Below are 17,151 nucleotides of genomic sequence, written 5' to 3'. Positions count from 1 at the left end.
TAATATACCTGCTACCTGGTCCTCTGGTGGTCCCTTTTGCTTGGATCGACCACCAGAGGACACAGGCAGCTCTGTAATAAGTAGCACCAAGCACAACACTACACTACAACCCCCCCTTTCACTTATTAACCCCTTATTAACCCCTGATCACCCCATATAGACTCCCTGATCACCCCCCTGTCATTGATCACCCCCCTGTAAGGCTCCATTCAGACGTCCGTATCTTGTTTTTTACGGATCCACGGATACATGGATCGGATCCGCAAAACACATACGGACCTCTGAATGGAGCCTCACAGGGGGGTGATCACCCCATATAGACTCCCTGATCACCCCCCTGTCATTGATCACCCCCTTGTAAGGCTGGCTCCATTCAGAGGTCCGTATGTGTTTTGGGGATCCACGGATCGGATCCGCAAAACATGTACGGACGTCTGAATGGAGCCTTACAGGGGGGTGATCAATGACAGGGGGGTGATCACCCCATATAGACTCCATGATCACCTCCCTGTCATTGATTACCCCCCTGTCATTGATCACCCCCCTGTAAGGCTCCATTCAGACGTCCGTATGTTTTTTACGGATCCACGGATACATGGATCTGATCCGCAAAACACATACGGACATCTGAATGGAGCCTTACAGGGGGTGATCAATGACAGGGGGGGTGATCACCCCATATAGACTCCCTGATCACCCCCCTGTCATTGATCACCCCCCTGTAAGGCTCCATTCAGACATTTTTTTGGCACGTTAGTGGAAATTGATTTTTTTATATATTTTTTTTTTCTTACAAAGTCTCATATTCCACAAAGGCCTTATTCACACGTCCGTTGTTTCTTTCCTGATCTGTTCCGTTTTTTGCGGAACAGATCTGGACCAGATCTGGACCCATTCATTTTCAATGGGTCCTGAAAAAAAACGGACAGCTCAATGTCTGATTTTTTTTCAGGACCCATTGAAAATGAATGGGTCCAGATCTGTTCAGCAAAAAACGGAACAGATCAGGAAAGAAACAACGGACGTGTGAATAAGGCCTAACTTGTGACAAAAAATAAAATCTCACATGAACTCACCAAACCCCTCAGGGAATCAAAATGCGTAAAAATTTTTAGACATTTATATACCAGACTTCTTCTCACGCTTTAGGGCCCCTAAAATGCCAGGGCAGTATAAATACCCCACATGCGACCCCATTTCGGAAAGAAGACCCCCCCAAGGTATTCGCTGAGGGGCATATTGAGTCCATGAAAGATTGAAATTTTTGTCCCAAGTTAGCGGAAAGGGAGACTATGTGAGAAAAAACAACAAAAAAAAAATCAATTTCCGCTAACTTGTGCAAAAAAAAATAAAAAATTATCTGAACTCGCCATTCCCCTCATTGAATACCTTGGGGTGTCTTCTTTCCAAAATGGGGTCACGTGGGGTATTTATACTGCCCTGGCATTTTAGGGGCCCTAAAGAGTGAGAAGTCTGGGATCCAAATGTCTAAAAATGCCCTCCTAAAAGGAATTTGGGCCCCTTTGCGCATCTAGGCTGCAAAAAAGTGTCACACATGTGGTATCGCCGTACTCAGGAGAAGTTGGGCAATGTGTTTTGGGGTGTCATTTTACATATACCCATTCTGGGCGAGATGATTATTATTATTTTTTTCTTACAAAGTCTCATATTCCACTAACTCACTATGCCCATCACGAAATACCTTGGGGTGTCTTCTTTCCAAAATGGGGTCACTTGTGGGGTAGTTATACTGTCCTGGCATTTTAGGGGCCCTAATGCGTGAGAAGTAGTTTGAAATCAAAATGTGTAAAAAATGCCCTGTGAAATCCTAAAGGTGCTCTTTGGAATGTGGGCCCCTTTGCCCACCTAGGCTGCAAAAAAGTGTCACACATGTGGTATCGCCGTACTCAGGAGAAGTTGGGCAATGTGTTTTGGGGTGTCATTTTACATATACCCATGCTGGGTGAGATAAATATCTCGGTCAAATGCCAACTTTATATAAAAAAAAATGGGAAAAGTTGTCTTTGGCCGAGATATTTCTTTCACCCAGCATGGGTATATGTAAAAATACACCCCAAAACACATTGCCCAACTTCTCCTGAGTACGGCGTTACCAGATGTGTGACACTTTTTTGCAGCCTAGGTGGGCAAAGGGGCCCACATTCCAAAGAGCACCTTTAGGATTTCACAGGTCATTTTTTACACATTTTGATTTCAAACTACTTCTCACGCATTAGGGCCCCTAAAATGCCAGGGCAGTATAACTACCCCACAAGTGACCCCATTTTGGAAAGAAGACACCCCAAGGTATTCCGTGAGGCGGATGGCGAGTTCCTCGAATTTTTTAGTTTTTGTCACAAGTTAGAGGAAAATGAGACTTTGTAAGAAAAAAAAAATCTAAAAATAAATCATCATTTTCCGCTAACTTGTGACAAAAAATAAAAACTTCCATGAACTCACTATGCCCATCAGCGAATACCTTAGGGTGTCTACTTTCTGAAATGGGGTCACTTGTGGGGTTTTTCTACTGTCTGGGCATTGTAGAACCTCAGGAAACATGACAGGTGCTCAGAAAGTCAGAGCTGCTTCAAAAAGCGGAAATTCACATTTTTGTACCATAGTTTGTAAACGCTATAACTTTTACCCAAACATTTTTTTTTATCAAAGACATGTAGAAAAATAAATTTTGAGAAAAATTTATATATAGATGTCGTTTTAAAAAAAAATAATTTACAACTGAAAGTGAAAAATTGCATTTTTTTTCAAAAATTTCGTTCAGTTTCGATTAAATAAATTCCTATTCCCATCCTATCACTGACCTTTATACAAGTCCCATGCATGAGCCATTATCTGAACAGTTTTAAACAATGCAAATTTTATAGCAAAAGAATTGTTGTCAGGGACCTGACAGGACAAGTTGTCAGGAAGACAGGGACGTCATCTTTCCCTGGGGTCGGAGGGTACGAACTTCCCATCAGCCTGGCAGATCCACAGGTGTCCCAGCCGCTAATGCCCTTTTTTAGTCCTCAGCTGTGGACCTTGCTGGAGGAGGTTTCCCAGCCCACACACAAACGCCTTCACCTGCTATTGGGCCGCAGGAGAGGAAGTTTCCTGGTCACCTTGGAGACCAGGGGCGGTCACACACACCCTCTGGCTATAAAAACCTGATCAGAGCCCTGGTTCAGTGCAGAGTTATTCCACCTCTCGGTGAGACATACTAAGCTCCCTAGATACCTTCCTTGTCGTTTCCTTCTGGCTTCCTGCCTCGACCTGGGATTTACCTGACTACTTTTGTTGAAGTGTCCTTGGTGCCTTGTTTACTGGCTGTTGCCAGCCAGTGGGTTCCCTCCTTGTTGTTCTCTTTTAGGGCTCATGTGTCAGAGCTTGACACAAGTTCACTTTATAAAAAAAAAAAAAAAAAAAACAGCAATGGTGTGATGTGTCATAGTTGGGGTCTGTTTATTCTGTGCTTAAAGGGGTTGTGTCACTTCAGCAAATAGCATTTATCATGTACAGCAAGTTAATACAAACCACTTCAAATGTATTGTTATGGTTATTGTCCAAATTGCTTTGTTTTCTTTCCTTTTTTCATCACTTTATGCACTGCTCATTTCAATGGTTACGACTAGAGATGAGCGAATTTCATATTTTGAAATTCGTTCACACTTCGTTTACTGGTAAAAGGTGAATTGCGTTATGGATTCCGTTACCACGGACCATAATGCAATTCTATGACGGAATGCATAAAGGAAAGCCTTTAGAGGCATTCCGTTATTCATTCCGTCATAATATTAGTCTATGGGCTGCAAAACGGATCAGTTCCGTTTCTGTTATCTAGGGGAGTCCTCTCCTGCATAACGGAAACGGGACGGATGAGTAGGACCTTGCCTATGAGTAGGACCTTACGCTCCTGTAATTCGCCCACTGGCTCCTGGTATTGCCCATACGGCACAGGTAGGTTTAGCGTTAGGTCCTGAGCTACTTGAGAAACCTTGGCGCAGTGCTTGGGCTCAGACTGTCATGCCCTGCTCTGACTATGTGCGGAGGTCGGCCAGAATAGCAGCACGTGTTTAGTTTTTTGTTTTGTTTTGGAGTTGTGCTGGATCCGCCTCATTTCAGGTGCACTGGGTGGGGTCATTGGTTTTAATCTCACTCAATCCCAGTGTTCTGTGCGGGTTATAGAAATCAGTCTGGCCTTGGAAGCAAGGAAGGATGGATTGTCTGTTCCAGCTCAGATCAGATAAGTTTGGTTTTGCTGTCTAGGTTGCTTGTGTGTCTTCTGTCCCCTCCAGGTTCTGAGGGAGCAGGCTGCTCCTATTCCCCTTTTCACCATCTCAGGGATCCTAGGGTATTTTAGCCCAGGCACGAGGACACATTATTCCTACCATCAAGGTCTGAATGTGGGCTTAGCAGGGTAGGGAGAGAAGTCAGGGATTTGCTAGGAGGTGACCCTTCCCCTGCTTCTCGCCTAGAATCTGGTTGTTGGTTTATCTGTGTATCTGAGATCCCGTCCGCCGTGACACAGACATGTTCTCCACAGTAGGATATGTTGGCTAATCTCTAAATTTTAACATCAGTATGAGGGTTTAGTAAGACCACAGAGTGCACCTGTCTTTGCAAATGTTATTATATTGCTATATTGGTTATCACATCCACATAATTGCTATCTTGTGTAGGATGTCTATTGTGGTACTTGTGGTCCACTGCAGGCATCCTCCACTGTATGCATTTTTGCTGGGGATCGCCATTAGCAACAGGCTACAAGTGCAGGATTTGCTCCCCTTATACACATGCACAACTGCAAATGGGTTTGAGCACTTCCTGCTTGTTTAACACCACGCCATTTTTTCTGTTGGTCGGTAATCCCAGATCTTTAAATAGGGTTCACCACACTCCATTCTCAGTTTGTGACAAGATTCCTAGGACCTTTAAATTCTGAATACAAAAAAACTAACATACTATACATAAAGAAAGCATTTTAAATATAGGACTGACCACATATTTCTTCTTCAAGACTAAATGCTATATAGATCTATATATAAAAAAAAAAGAAAAAACATTACCGGTAAGAGTAATAAATGTATTTCCATTACGCCCCATGACAGCATCCATGAGAGACTAGATAACTTTAGGCCTGCACTTTTCTCCCAAAAGCTAAGTCCTGAGCAGAATATAGATCTAATCTATAATGTCTATAAAACGTGCTTGGAGAGCTCCACGTAGCCGATCTAGAAATCTGGTCAATTGTTGCACTGCCTTTTTCTGCCCAGGAAGCTGCTATAGCCCTTGTAGAGTCGGCCGAGAACCCTGAAGGAACCTCAAGATCTGCAGACGAGTAGGCTAGACTTCTAGTTCTCATTATCCATCTAGCAATCGTACGGCTATAGTAACCATTTGACCTTTTTTGGGGCCCTGGAATTGAACAAATAATTGAGGGGCTTTTCTCCATTCTTTTGTAGCGCCTAGGTATTTACACACGCATCTCCTAACACTCCTAAAAATTCTGATCCTTTAGATTTATTATAGTCAGATAGGACCCATTCGGTTTGGGGACTAAAAAAGAGCGTGGAATAAAAACCCTCTACTATTTCTTCTGTTGGAACTGGGACTAGAACTGATTTGTCCATGAGGCTTCTTATTTCGCCTAATAAAGCCGTTTGTTTTGGAGAGTGCTGATTTAATGCTGTAATTTTTAGACTTTTTGGTGGGAGTCTTTCAAATTCCAGCCGGCAGCCTACTTTTATAATATCCTTTACCCATGTACTTGATGTTATACTTTGCCAGGCTTGAAAATAAGAAGACAGCCGAGACCCTGCTGAGCCCTGGCGTCATTGTTGAGGAGCATTGGAGGACTGGGGTTTGGACTTGAATAAAAGGCCCTTTGATTTATCTCTCCTCCAGTCACTGCCTTTCTTTTGAAACCTATCCTCGGTCTTTTTGTCTCTGAGACGATATGGTCTTCTCTGTTTTGTAAAACTAGTTATTAGAAATGCCTTTTTCTTATCGGATGGTTTATCTAATATCTCATCCAGTACTGGGCCAAATAAAAAATTTCCTTGGCAAGGAATGGCACACAACTTTGATTTGGAAGCAACATCACCTTTCTAACCTCTGAGCCAAAGAGATCTTCTGGCCGAATTTGATAATGCGGCTGCTCTGGAGGATAACCTTAGAGCATCAGCCGATGCATCCGAAATAAAATCTATCGCTTTTGTCATTGTCGGGATTGCTTCTATGTGTTGCTCCCTCAGGGTTCGGTTAGCAATGTGTGACTAACTCTCCTAACCAGATTTTGAGTGACCTAGCGACTGAAGTTGTAGCAATATTTGGTTTAAATGAAGATGTAGATGCCTCCTAATTTTTTCCTATCTGGACTTTAACTCTTTTTTATCCTCTATCTCCATGGTGGCCCTCACTGCTTTTAAAAGAAGGTCCGTGTCTTCCACTTTAAACAAGGGCCTTCCCGTAAGAAGAGGAATATGAGCTTTCTACCAGTGCCTCTTCCTCTGACTCTGAGAAGTCTAATTCTCTTTCTTGAGCTTTCTTCTGCCTGGAAGAACCCAGAAGCGATTTTTTAAATTGTTCCACAGAGGAACAGACTTCCATCCTGACCAGATTCTGTATATTCTGGAACAAATATGGGGATTCTTCCTCTATCAATTTGTCCAGGCAGGGTTGACAGCAGGCTTTTAGATAAGACGGGCTCAATTTCTTTTTAAAAATCCCACATTCTCTCCCTTTTGACTTGTGCGTAGCCTTCCTGGGGGCCTCCTTAACCTGTATCAACACATAGCCCACACAATTCCTGGAGAATATTATAAAGAGATAATCTCCCCAAAGAGTGACTGTGGGGTACAACCCCTCTTACCCCTCTCAGGAGTACCATGCCGGTTTGTGTGTGTGCTGCTCCTACTTCTCTATGCGCTGCTGAGTATCCCCTTCCTCCTGCATGATGCTGATACACTGGAGGGGGACTGGAAGGAAAGTCTTCCTGTCCACTGCCCCCGGCTGTATCCACCTCTCCTTCCACCTTGGCTGGCCGGCGTCCTCTTTTCATGGGCCGCACACGGCCCACCATGTTTTTGGACCCTCCCCTTCCCTGCTACGTGTGGAATGCACACATCACCAGGACCTGCATGAGCACGAGCTAGGGAGAGGACGCCCTCCTGCAACCTCCGGAACTTCGCCAGGCCGCAAGTATGAAGATACGAGGTGGCCGCCAGGCATCCCCCCATGGCATAAAGAAAAAGAGGACCGCGACGTACCAGACTTAAAAAAGGGGCTCCTAATGGAGACTTACTCTGTCAGGAACTTCTAATAGGTATGGCATAAAAACCTGTTGTGCCTTTTCATAGGTAAATACATTCATATCCAATTCATTATTGTCAAGATGGATCTTCATTGCCTTTAAGAACCATGCTCGACTATAGTTGCAATTTTGTATGTCTTGAGTAGGCCAAATTAAGGTCACACAAAGGTTTATACTCTTCTGTGTTATGGTTTTCATGAATGTACCAGTCTGAGAAGATGCCTCCTTGTCTACTTTTAAATTTATGATGGGAGAAAGAGATAAGCTCTATGCAGCTGGTGATAATTACCTATACAATTAGGCATTTATTAATGAAGCAAAATATATAATATGTATGTATTCATTTAATGAGCCTTAGTTAGTCCTTAGCATAAGACAATCAGTAGGACATATATACATTTGTTTATATTATATTGTTATATGTTACGAAGACAACATGTATCCAGTATATTATATTTATATATATATATATATATATATATATATATATATTTATTTCTCATTAGGGGAATATCTGTCTCAAGAAGAGTGTCTGTGAAGATGTGTGTTTTGTAACCGTTAATCACATCTTTGGTATGACAGAGGAGGTACAGATATCTCTGAGAAAACAAAGCCATTTACGATCCATAAATTAAGTGTGAGAAACGTTTAAAGAGACGCCTAGAGGTCTGTCTCTATTTGCTACAAATGTCAGAATTAATCCCTATGGCTTGAATTAAAGCTTCTCAGGTCAAAATGTATATTCAGACTTACATAAGTTAACCCTTTATACTATGATGCAGATAGCTTATACAGCAGTGCCACCTAGGTATCAGTAGGTGACATTACAACAGTAGCAAAAGTGCATTCTGGGTGAGGTTATGATGTCACATTTTTTATCAATGGTCACGCCCATCCGACAATGATTGGAAAGTTCCAAACTAGGAAGGTGTGTCTAACTGATAAGTTTGTGATCATAACCATACACAGAAGGAAAGCTAGCAAGAGGAGAAGGAGAAAGGAGGTAGAAGGAAGGAGAGGAGAAGTTGAGGGCTATCAAGATGAAAGCCATGGTGAGATGTGCTATGATGGACCACCCAGCTTTCCTAGGAGCAGAAGTGAGATTCCTACTAGGACTTGGTAAGAGACACAGAAAATGATATTTCATTTTATTAAGACTAATTTGATAGTGTGGGTGAAATTATACCATCTAGATTGGCGAATAAATAAATAATTAAATTAATTGATCATCTCCATATTGAGATGTAGTCTTAGGATATTGTGAGGCTTCATTCTACCTGTAGAAGAATCTAGACTCATAATCTAGCAAAGCATTAAATAATTGATATATTTATTTGATAGAACATTCTTCGCCAAGCTAAGTGATGGATTCCCACAGGAAAGATTTATTTCAAATCCTTTCCGTTTAAGATCCTAGATCCGTGTTATTTGTCTTAATGGTCTTACCAAAGTTATATGTGTGAAAACAGTCCAGGATGGGGCGGAAGGATACAGTTATCTCTTCTAAGTTATATCCTTGGATGGATTTGCCAATGCCTGAAGCCATGTGATGTGTAGTTGGTTAGAGGGGGGTAGAATGTATTTAACATTCTATAATGATGTCTAGGATTAGACATGCCCATCTTGATATCATGGAGGTTTTCTCTGAACAGAAGTAATATATATAACTTATGTTCATATTTTGATATCCTAACCTAATAATAGCTTGGTTATAATGTGACAAGTTATTTCCACTCACATGTATTGTTAAGCTTGTAATGCTTTATATTAACGCTATATATATTCATTTGCATGTATCATTGTGTTTATTTACTTATATACACTGCTCAAAAAAATAAAGGGAACACAAATAGATCTGAATTAATTAAATATTCTTCTGAAATACTTTGTTCTTTACATAGTTGAATGTGCTGACAACAAAATCACACAAAAAAAAAAAATGGAAATCAAATTTTTTTAACCCATGGAGGTCTGGATTTGGAGTCACCCTCAAAATTAAAGTAGAAAAACACACTACAGGCTGATCCAACTTTGATGTAATGTCCTTAAAACAAGTCAAAATGAGGCTTAGTAGTGTGTGTGGCCTCCACGTGCCTGTATGACCTCCCTACAACGCCTGTGCATGCTCCTGATGAGGTGGCGGACGGTCTCCTGAGGGATCTCCTCCCAGACCTGGACTAAAGCATCTGCCAACTCCTGGACAGTCTGTGGTGCAACGTGATGTTGGTGGATAGAGCGAGATGTGATGTCCCAGATGTGCTCAATTGGATTCAGGTCTGGGGAATGGGCGGGCCAGTCCGTAGCATCAATGCCTTCGTCTTGCAGGAACTGCTGACACACTCCAGCCACATGAGGTCTAGCATTGTCTTGCATTAGGAGGAACCCAGGGCCAACCGCACCAGCATATGGTCTCACAAGGGGTCTGAGGATCTCATCTCGGTACCTAATGGCAGTCAGGCTACCTCTGGCGAGCACATGGAGGGCTGTGCGGCCCTCCAAAGAAATGCCACCCCACACCATTACTGACCTAATGCCAAACCGGTCATGCTGGAAGATGTTGCAGGCAGCAGAACGTTCTCCACGGCGTCTCCAGACTCTGTCACGTCTGTCACATGTGCTCAGTGTGAACCTGCTTTCATCTGTGAAGAGCACAGGGCGCTAGTGGCGAATTTGCCAATCTTGGTGTTTTCTGGCAAATGGGAAACGTCCTGCACGGTGTTGGGCTGTAAGCACAACCCCTACCTGTGGACGTCGGGCCCTCATATCACCCTCATGGAGTCTGTTTCTGACCGTTTGAGCAGACACATGCACATTTGTGGCCTGCTGGAGATCATTTTGCAGGGCTCTGGCAGTGCTCCTCCTGTTCCTCCTTGCACAAAGGCGGAGGTAGCGGTCCTGCTGCTGGGTTGTTGCCCTCCTACGGCCTCCTCCACATCTCCTGATGTACTGGCCTGTCTCCTGGTAGCGCCTCCATGCTCTGGACACTACGCTGACAGACACAGCAAACCTTCTTGCCACAACTCGCATTGATGTGCCATCCTGGATAAGCTGCACTACCTGAGCCACTTGTGTGGGTTGTAGACTCCGTCTCATGCTACCACTAGAGTGAAAGCACCGCCAGCATTCAAAAGTGACCAAAACATCAGTCAGGAAGCATAGGAACTGAGAAGTGGTCAGGTCACCACCTGCAGAACCACTCCTTTATTGGGGGTGTCTTGCTAATTGCCTATAATTTCCACCTGTTGTCTATCCCATTTGCACAACAGCATGTGAAATTGATTGTCACTCAGTGTTGCTTCCTAAGTGTACAGTTTGATTTCACAGAAGTGTGATTGACTTGGAGTTACATTGTGTTGTTTAAGTGTTCCCTTTATTTTTTTGAGCAGTGTATGTTTATAACCTTGTAACCAATAAATCTGCATATTTTTTATAATACCTGTGTATTATTGTATAATGTAGAACTACATTTTATCATTAACGTCATCTCACGTCAAAAAGAACTTATTTATCTGAGGAAATAGTCGGACTCAGATGTGAATTGTATCAATTAGGTTGTCTACAATTCACCAGGTCATGATTTTAAGAATTTATGACAAATTTTATAAATTTAATTTTTTTATGGTTAATTATTTTTATGACCATAATTAATAATTCTTAATTGAATTATTACCACCCGACAAACCCTAGAAGCCCTGCAGCCTGCTAAATGATCCGGGAAAGATCCACCCCCCTGTACTAAGGACAGGAAACAGGAAGAAACTGAGGATGGAGCGTGGTGAAACCTATTTAAAGATCTGGGAAGTTCCTGTTTCCTGGCCGGAAGGGGGAGGATCTCTCACTGGTGCTGTCATGGGGCGTAATGGAAAAACTTTAACCCCTTCAGCAGCACAGACTCAGGGCTGAAGGCTTTACTGAGTAGCTTCAGGCAGTGAGGATACAAATGCTGGGCACAGGAGCTGACAGACTGGAGGAGTTCTGCAGAGCATTGCACAATAACAGGTAGAAGGAAGATCCTGTGTGTATCAGCAGTGTCACTGTACAGCTGGGACTTGTAGTCCTACACATACAACATGCTGCTGAGTATCCCGGCAGTCAGACATGTCACTCAGGGCAGACTTATTCATTCCCTTTGCAGAGCAGAGGGAGGGGCACAAATATTCATGAGGAAAACCTCACAGATTGTTGTTATTGAAGGTATACAAAAGGGACAGAAGAGAACCAGAGAAATGAGGAAATATAATTTTTTTTGCCTAAAACTTGCTTAGCTTAGTTATATATTGCTGCCCAGATTTACAGTGCTATATATATTTTTTTTCATAACTCAGACAACCCTTTAACTTCTGATTTAAGGCTGCAAAGTTTCCCACTGTATAGGTACACAGTGTCAAACGTCGCCAAAAGGCAATAATTCTATACAAATGTTTACTGGATGGTATACACAAGTTCTCCATATGCCCCAGGAACTTCCCTGTACCATATCCAGAATGCAGCTCACAATCGTAACTTTCACAGCATGACCATGGCACTTTCTAGAGCCCTTCAGATAAAATCACTGACCATTCACCAGTTATTACCTGTGTTTGTGGAGAAGTAATACGAGCAACCAGATATAACAAAGAACCATGCCACACATCTCAGTCATTGCAAAGGCCCAAGGAATTCGAGGGACACTGCATAGAAATAGAAAAAAAATATATACAAAAAAAATTAGCAAATTAACAAATGTCCCAACAGAGCTTGTTGTGCATTTTCATAGGTATATAAAATTATATAAAAATATCCTAATTATAGTGGATTTGATTAGACCTATAAGAGGCCATATTGTTATATGTATGTATTTTAAAGATGGCCGAGAGAGGGTCATGGGAAGGACTCTGTTAATAAGATTTCTTCTCATGGCTGCAACAGTTTAAAAAGAGGCTTTCTTGTCTCTATATGGATTTATGGCTGAGATGAAGATATTCTCTGGACGCAGTTGGTGCTAATTACCTCTACAGTTTGGTATTTATTAATGAAGCAGAAAATCTGTTATATCTATATACGTTTATAATCAACCTTAGTTTTGTATAAGAAAATCAATAAGACATATGTATCGTTTTATATTGTTACATATTCTTAAGGACGTTTATGTATTTGTTATCATATATATTTCTCAATAGGATCGCATATATTCCTATAATATGATGAAAACAGTTTAAGTATGGACTTTGTTAATGAGTATCTGAAAAGATGTGTTATTTTAACTAACCATCAATCACCCGTTGGTATAGCAGAGGAGGCACAGATATCTGTGAGAGTATAATGTCCATTATACTATTATCTATAACATAAATTTAGGAATATGGGAAACATTCAAATGGTGCCTAAATGTCTGTGCTTAATTGGTAGACGTGTCAAAATTAATCCCTCAGCTCTAATTTAAGGTTCCAAAGGTCATATGTATAGAATGTGAGATAAAGTCAGGCTTAGATATTTAACCCTTACTAAAATGATACTAATAGCTTAGATCAGGCTCCTCAAACTGCGACCCTCCAGCTGTTGCAAAACTACAACTCCCAGCATGCCCGGACAGCCTACAGGTATCAGCCTACAGAAGGGCACTGTGGGAGTTGTAGTTTTACAACAGCTGGAGGGCCGCAGTTTGAGGATGCCTGGCTTAGATAATAGTGTCAACTGGGGTAAATGAGTAACATTACACCGACAGCAGAAACGCATTTTGGGTAATACGGTGACATCACAGTCATTATCATATGAACACGCCTAGCCAACAATGATTGGAAAACTCCAAGCTAGGAAGGTGTGTCTAACTGATAAGTTTGTGATCATAAACCACACACACACACACACACACACACACACACACACACACACACACGAGGGAGAGCAACAGAACGGAAACTAAAAAAAAATCAAGAAAAAAAGAGAACACACCAAGAAACAAAGAAAACCCAGGAGAAAGATCTTAATAACCAGATCGTACCTTAGAGCTGACTTCCCTTAGTCTCTGCACATCATCTGCATTCTTGGTAATGTATAACTTTATTTTGTGTAGTATTGATATAAATGATTCAGCCTGATATTCAGCAAACTCCCCGCTGTTGGCGGATGTATAGTTGTTAAGTGCTACATCAATATTGTCACTATTCAGTAACGATGCATATTACTGAATAAAAGACCTAAATATTGATTTCAGAGGTAACTCTCTGATTGGAATAATTTCTTTCCATAGTCAATACCAGGCTTGATAATTTATATTGCTACCCCATTATTTGTCATAGTTTGTGCAGAGCAAGGATTCGTATCTTTTATTAACGTTATTGAGTTTTTAGATCTCAAAAGTGTGGTCGGGACGTTATATTTCATCTTATGTCTGAGAGATACTGTGTACACGCTGGTATTTGTGTTGGTTGCAATGTTGTAGTAAACTGCGGCACTCCAATGATGTAGAAATACTATACTAAATCCAATAATATCCGGTGTGAATAAAATGTGAAGAATTTCTACATCATTGGAGTGCCGCAGTTTACTACAACATTGCAACTATTTGAGGAGATCCAGAGGGCAGGACTCAACACCTTGGGCACCGCCACCAAATGGAATAACTAAAAGGACTCAGTGAGTAGTGCTGTCTTATATATACATTTTTTTGACTATAGGTATTTTTGTTGGTGCCATCTAGTGGCGAAATTTGGGTACTGCATATCATTGCAGATTACTGAGTTTCACATTGATTAATCTTTGAGTGTATTTAAAATTATTGTATAATAATTTATATTATTGCATAGACGCTTGTACTTGATTTACTGATTGCACAACATAATTAAATTAACAACGATCTCTTTTTGATTTCTGTTTTACATGTCCACCTCGCGGATCAATACTAGGGATCGACCGATTATCGGTTTTACCGATATTATCGGCCGATATTCAGGATTTTGACCGTTATCGGTATCTATTTTGCCGATATTCCGATAACTTATTGGGAACACAGATCGCGCTGCTGACCGCGCTCTCCTTGTTCCCTCAGCAGCACAGGGGAGAAGGAAGCAGTGTCTCCCTCCCCCCTGTGATGCTGCTGCCGCTGCCGCCAATGAGAGGAGAGAAGACAAGAGGAGGGGAGGGGCTGTGGCCGCTGCGCCACCAATGAAGAGAAATCTCTCATTAATTCATATACAGGAGGCGGGAGCTGGCTGCAGAATCACATAGCCGGCTCCCGACCTCCATGAGCGGTAGCTGCGATCTGCGGTAGTTAACGCCTTAGGTGCCGCGGATCGCAGCTACCGCTCATAGAGGTCGGGAGCCGGCTATGTGATTCTGCAGCCAGCTCCCGCCTCCTGTATATGAATTAATGAGAGATTTGTCTTCATTGGTGGCGCAGTGCACCCCCCCCCCCCCCAAGTTCCCCAGTATTAATCATTGGTGGCGCAGTGCGCCCCCCCAAGTATTAATCATTGGTAGCGCAGTGCGCCCCCGACCCCCATCCCAGTATTAAAAACATTGGTGGCGCAGTGCGCCCCCCATCCAGTATTAATCATTGGTGGCAGTGGCCACAGGATCTCCTCTCCCCTGCTCCTCCGATCGGAGCCCCAGCAGTGTAATCACGGGGCTCCGATCAGTTACCATAGCAGCCAGGACGCTATTGAAGCCCTGGCTGCCATGGTAAGCACCATGCTGCTGTGTGCACAAAGCACAGAGCAGCAGGAACAGTGTGAGCTCCTATTCACCCTGATAGAGATCTATCAGGGTGAATAGGACAAGGGTTCTAGTCCCTAAGGGGGCTAAAAGTTAGTGTAAAAAAAATATAATAATTATTAAGTATAAATGAAAGAAAGATCTAAATATATATATATATATATATACACACACACGTTAACAATAAACATATTAATTTTCAGCAGATTTGTGTAGGATTTTATTTTAAAAAAAATAATGAAAATTACCAGAATATCGGTATAAATTATCGGCTATCGGCCTGGAATTTCACAAATTATCGGTATCGGATCTAAAAAATCTATATCGGTCGATCCCTAATCAATACCCTTTGAACTTTTTCCTTTGATCCTTTCTTTTAGGCCTCATGCACACGACCGTTGTGTGCATCCGTGACTTTCAATGGGTCCGTGGAAAAATCGGAAATCCGTGATCCGTGTATCCTGTCCGTCAAAAAAATATGACCTGTCCTATTTTTTTGACGGACAACGGTTCACGGACCCATTCAAGTCAATGGGTCCGTGAAAGAACACGGATGCACACAAGATTGGCATCCGTGTCAGTGATCCGTGGCCGTAGGTTAGTTTTTATACAGACGGATCCGAAGATGCGTCTGCAGAAAAGCTTTTTCATAGCTGAGTTTTCACTTCGTGAAAACTCAGAACCGACAGTATATTCTAACACAGAGGCGTTCACATGGTGATGGGGATGCTTCAGGTTAGAATATACTAAAAGAACTGTGTACATGACTGCCCCCTGCTGCCTGGCAGGTGCTGCCAGGCAGCAGGGGGCAGTCCCCCCCCCCCTGTAGTTAACACATTGGTAGCCAGTGCGGCCGGCCCCCCCCTCCCTCCCCTGTAGTTAACTCATTGGTGGCCAGTGCGGCCGGCCCCCCTCCCTCCCCTGTAGTTAACTCGTTGGTGGCCAGTGGGCCCCCCTCCCTCCCCTGTAGTTAACTCGTTGGTGGCCAGTGGGCCCCCCCCTTCCCTCCCCTGTAGTTAACTCGTTGGTGGCCAGTGGGCCTTCTCCCCTCCCTCCCCCTCCTAATTAAAATCTCCCCCCTATCATTGGTGGCAGCGAAGTGTACCGATCAGAGTCCCAGTTTAATCGCTGGGGCTCCGATCGGTAACCATGGCAACCAGGACGCTACTGCAGTCCCGGTTGCAATGGTTACTTAGCAATTTGTAGAACCATTATACTTACCTGCGAGCTGCGATGTCTGCGTCCGGTCGGGAGCTCCTCCTACTGGTAAGTGACATGACCTGTCACTTACCAGTAGGAGAAGCTCCCGGCCGGACGCAGACATCGCAGGTAAGGGGCCGGCCGCACTGGCCACCAATGTGTTAACTACAGGGGAGGGAGGGGGGGGCCCACTGGCCACCAACGAGTTAACTACAGGGGAGGGAGGGGGGCCCACTGGCCACCAATGAGTTAACTACAGGGGAGGGAGGGGGGGGGGGGCGGCCGCACTGGCCACCAATGTGTTAACTACAGGGGGGGGGCTGACCCCTGCTGCCTGGCAGCACCTGCCAGGCAGCAGGGGGCAGTCATGTACACAGTTCTTTTAGTATATTCTAACCTGAAGCGTCCCCATCACCATGGGAACGCCTCTGTGTTAGAATATACTGTCGGATTTGAGTTTCACGATGTAACTCAAATCCGACGGTATATTCTAACATAGAGGCGTTCCCATGGTGATGGGGACGCTTCAAGTTAAAATATACCATCGGATTGGAGAAAACTCTGTTTCGATGGTATATTAACTCCTGACTTTACATTGAAAGTCAATGGGGGACGGATCCGTTTGAAATTGCATCATATTGTGTCAACGTCAAACGGATCCGTCCCCATTGACTTGCATTGTAATTCAGGACGGATCAGTTTGGCTCCGCACGGCCAGGCGGACACCAAAACGACTGTTTTTTCATGTCCTTGGATCCTCCAAAAATCAAGGAAGACCCACGGACGAAAAAACGGTCACGGATCACGGCAAAAAAATACGGTCGTGTGCATGAGGCCTTATATAAAGCCTTTTGCTTTATATCCCCGACAAGCTATTAGGTCTGATCAAGACAAATAAACCTGACTATATGGCAGCTGCATGCAGTGGACACTCGATAGTTCAGAGCAAT

The 17,151-nt window shown here is 43.2% G+C and overlaps 1 protein-coding gene across 3 annotated transcripts in view; it reads right to left on the bottom strand.

Moving 5' to 3' along the window:
• SAMD8 (sterile alpha motif domain containing 8) overlaps window positions 1–17,151 on the bottom strand; it is a 192,340-nt gene that overhangs the window by 74,701 nt on the left and 100,488 nt on the right. For all 3 annotated transcript variants that reach the window (XM_040436409.1, XM_040436410.1, XM_040436411.1), the window contains one exon: window positions 11,884–11,979. In XM_040436409.1, the coding sequence (XP_040292343.1) occupies window positions 11,884–11,979 (96 nt within the window). The remainder of the gene's footprint in view (window positions 1–11,883; window positions 11,980–17,151) is intronic.

The sequence above is a fragment of the Bufo bufo genome, chromosome 6 (assembly GCF_905171765.1).
Source record: "Bufo bufo chromosome 6, aBufBuf1.1, whole genome shotgun sequence".
Lineage (NCBI taxonomy): Eukaryota > Metazoa > Chordata > Amphibia > Anura > Bufonidae > Bufo > Bufo bufo.
This window is presented reverse-complemented; position numbering and strand designations above follow the sequence as displayed.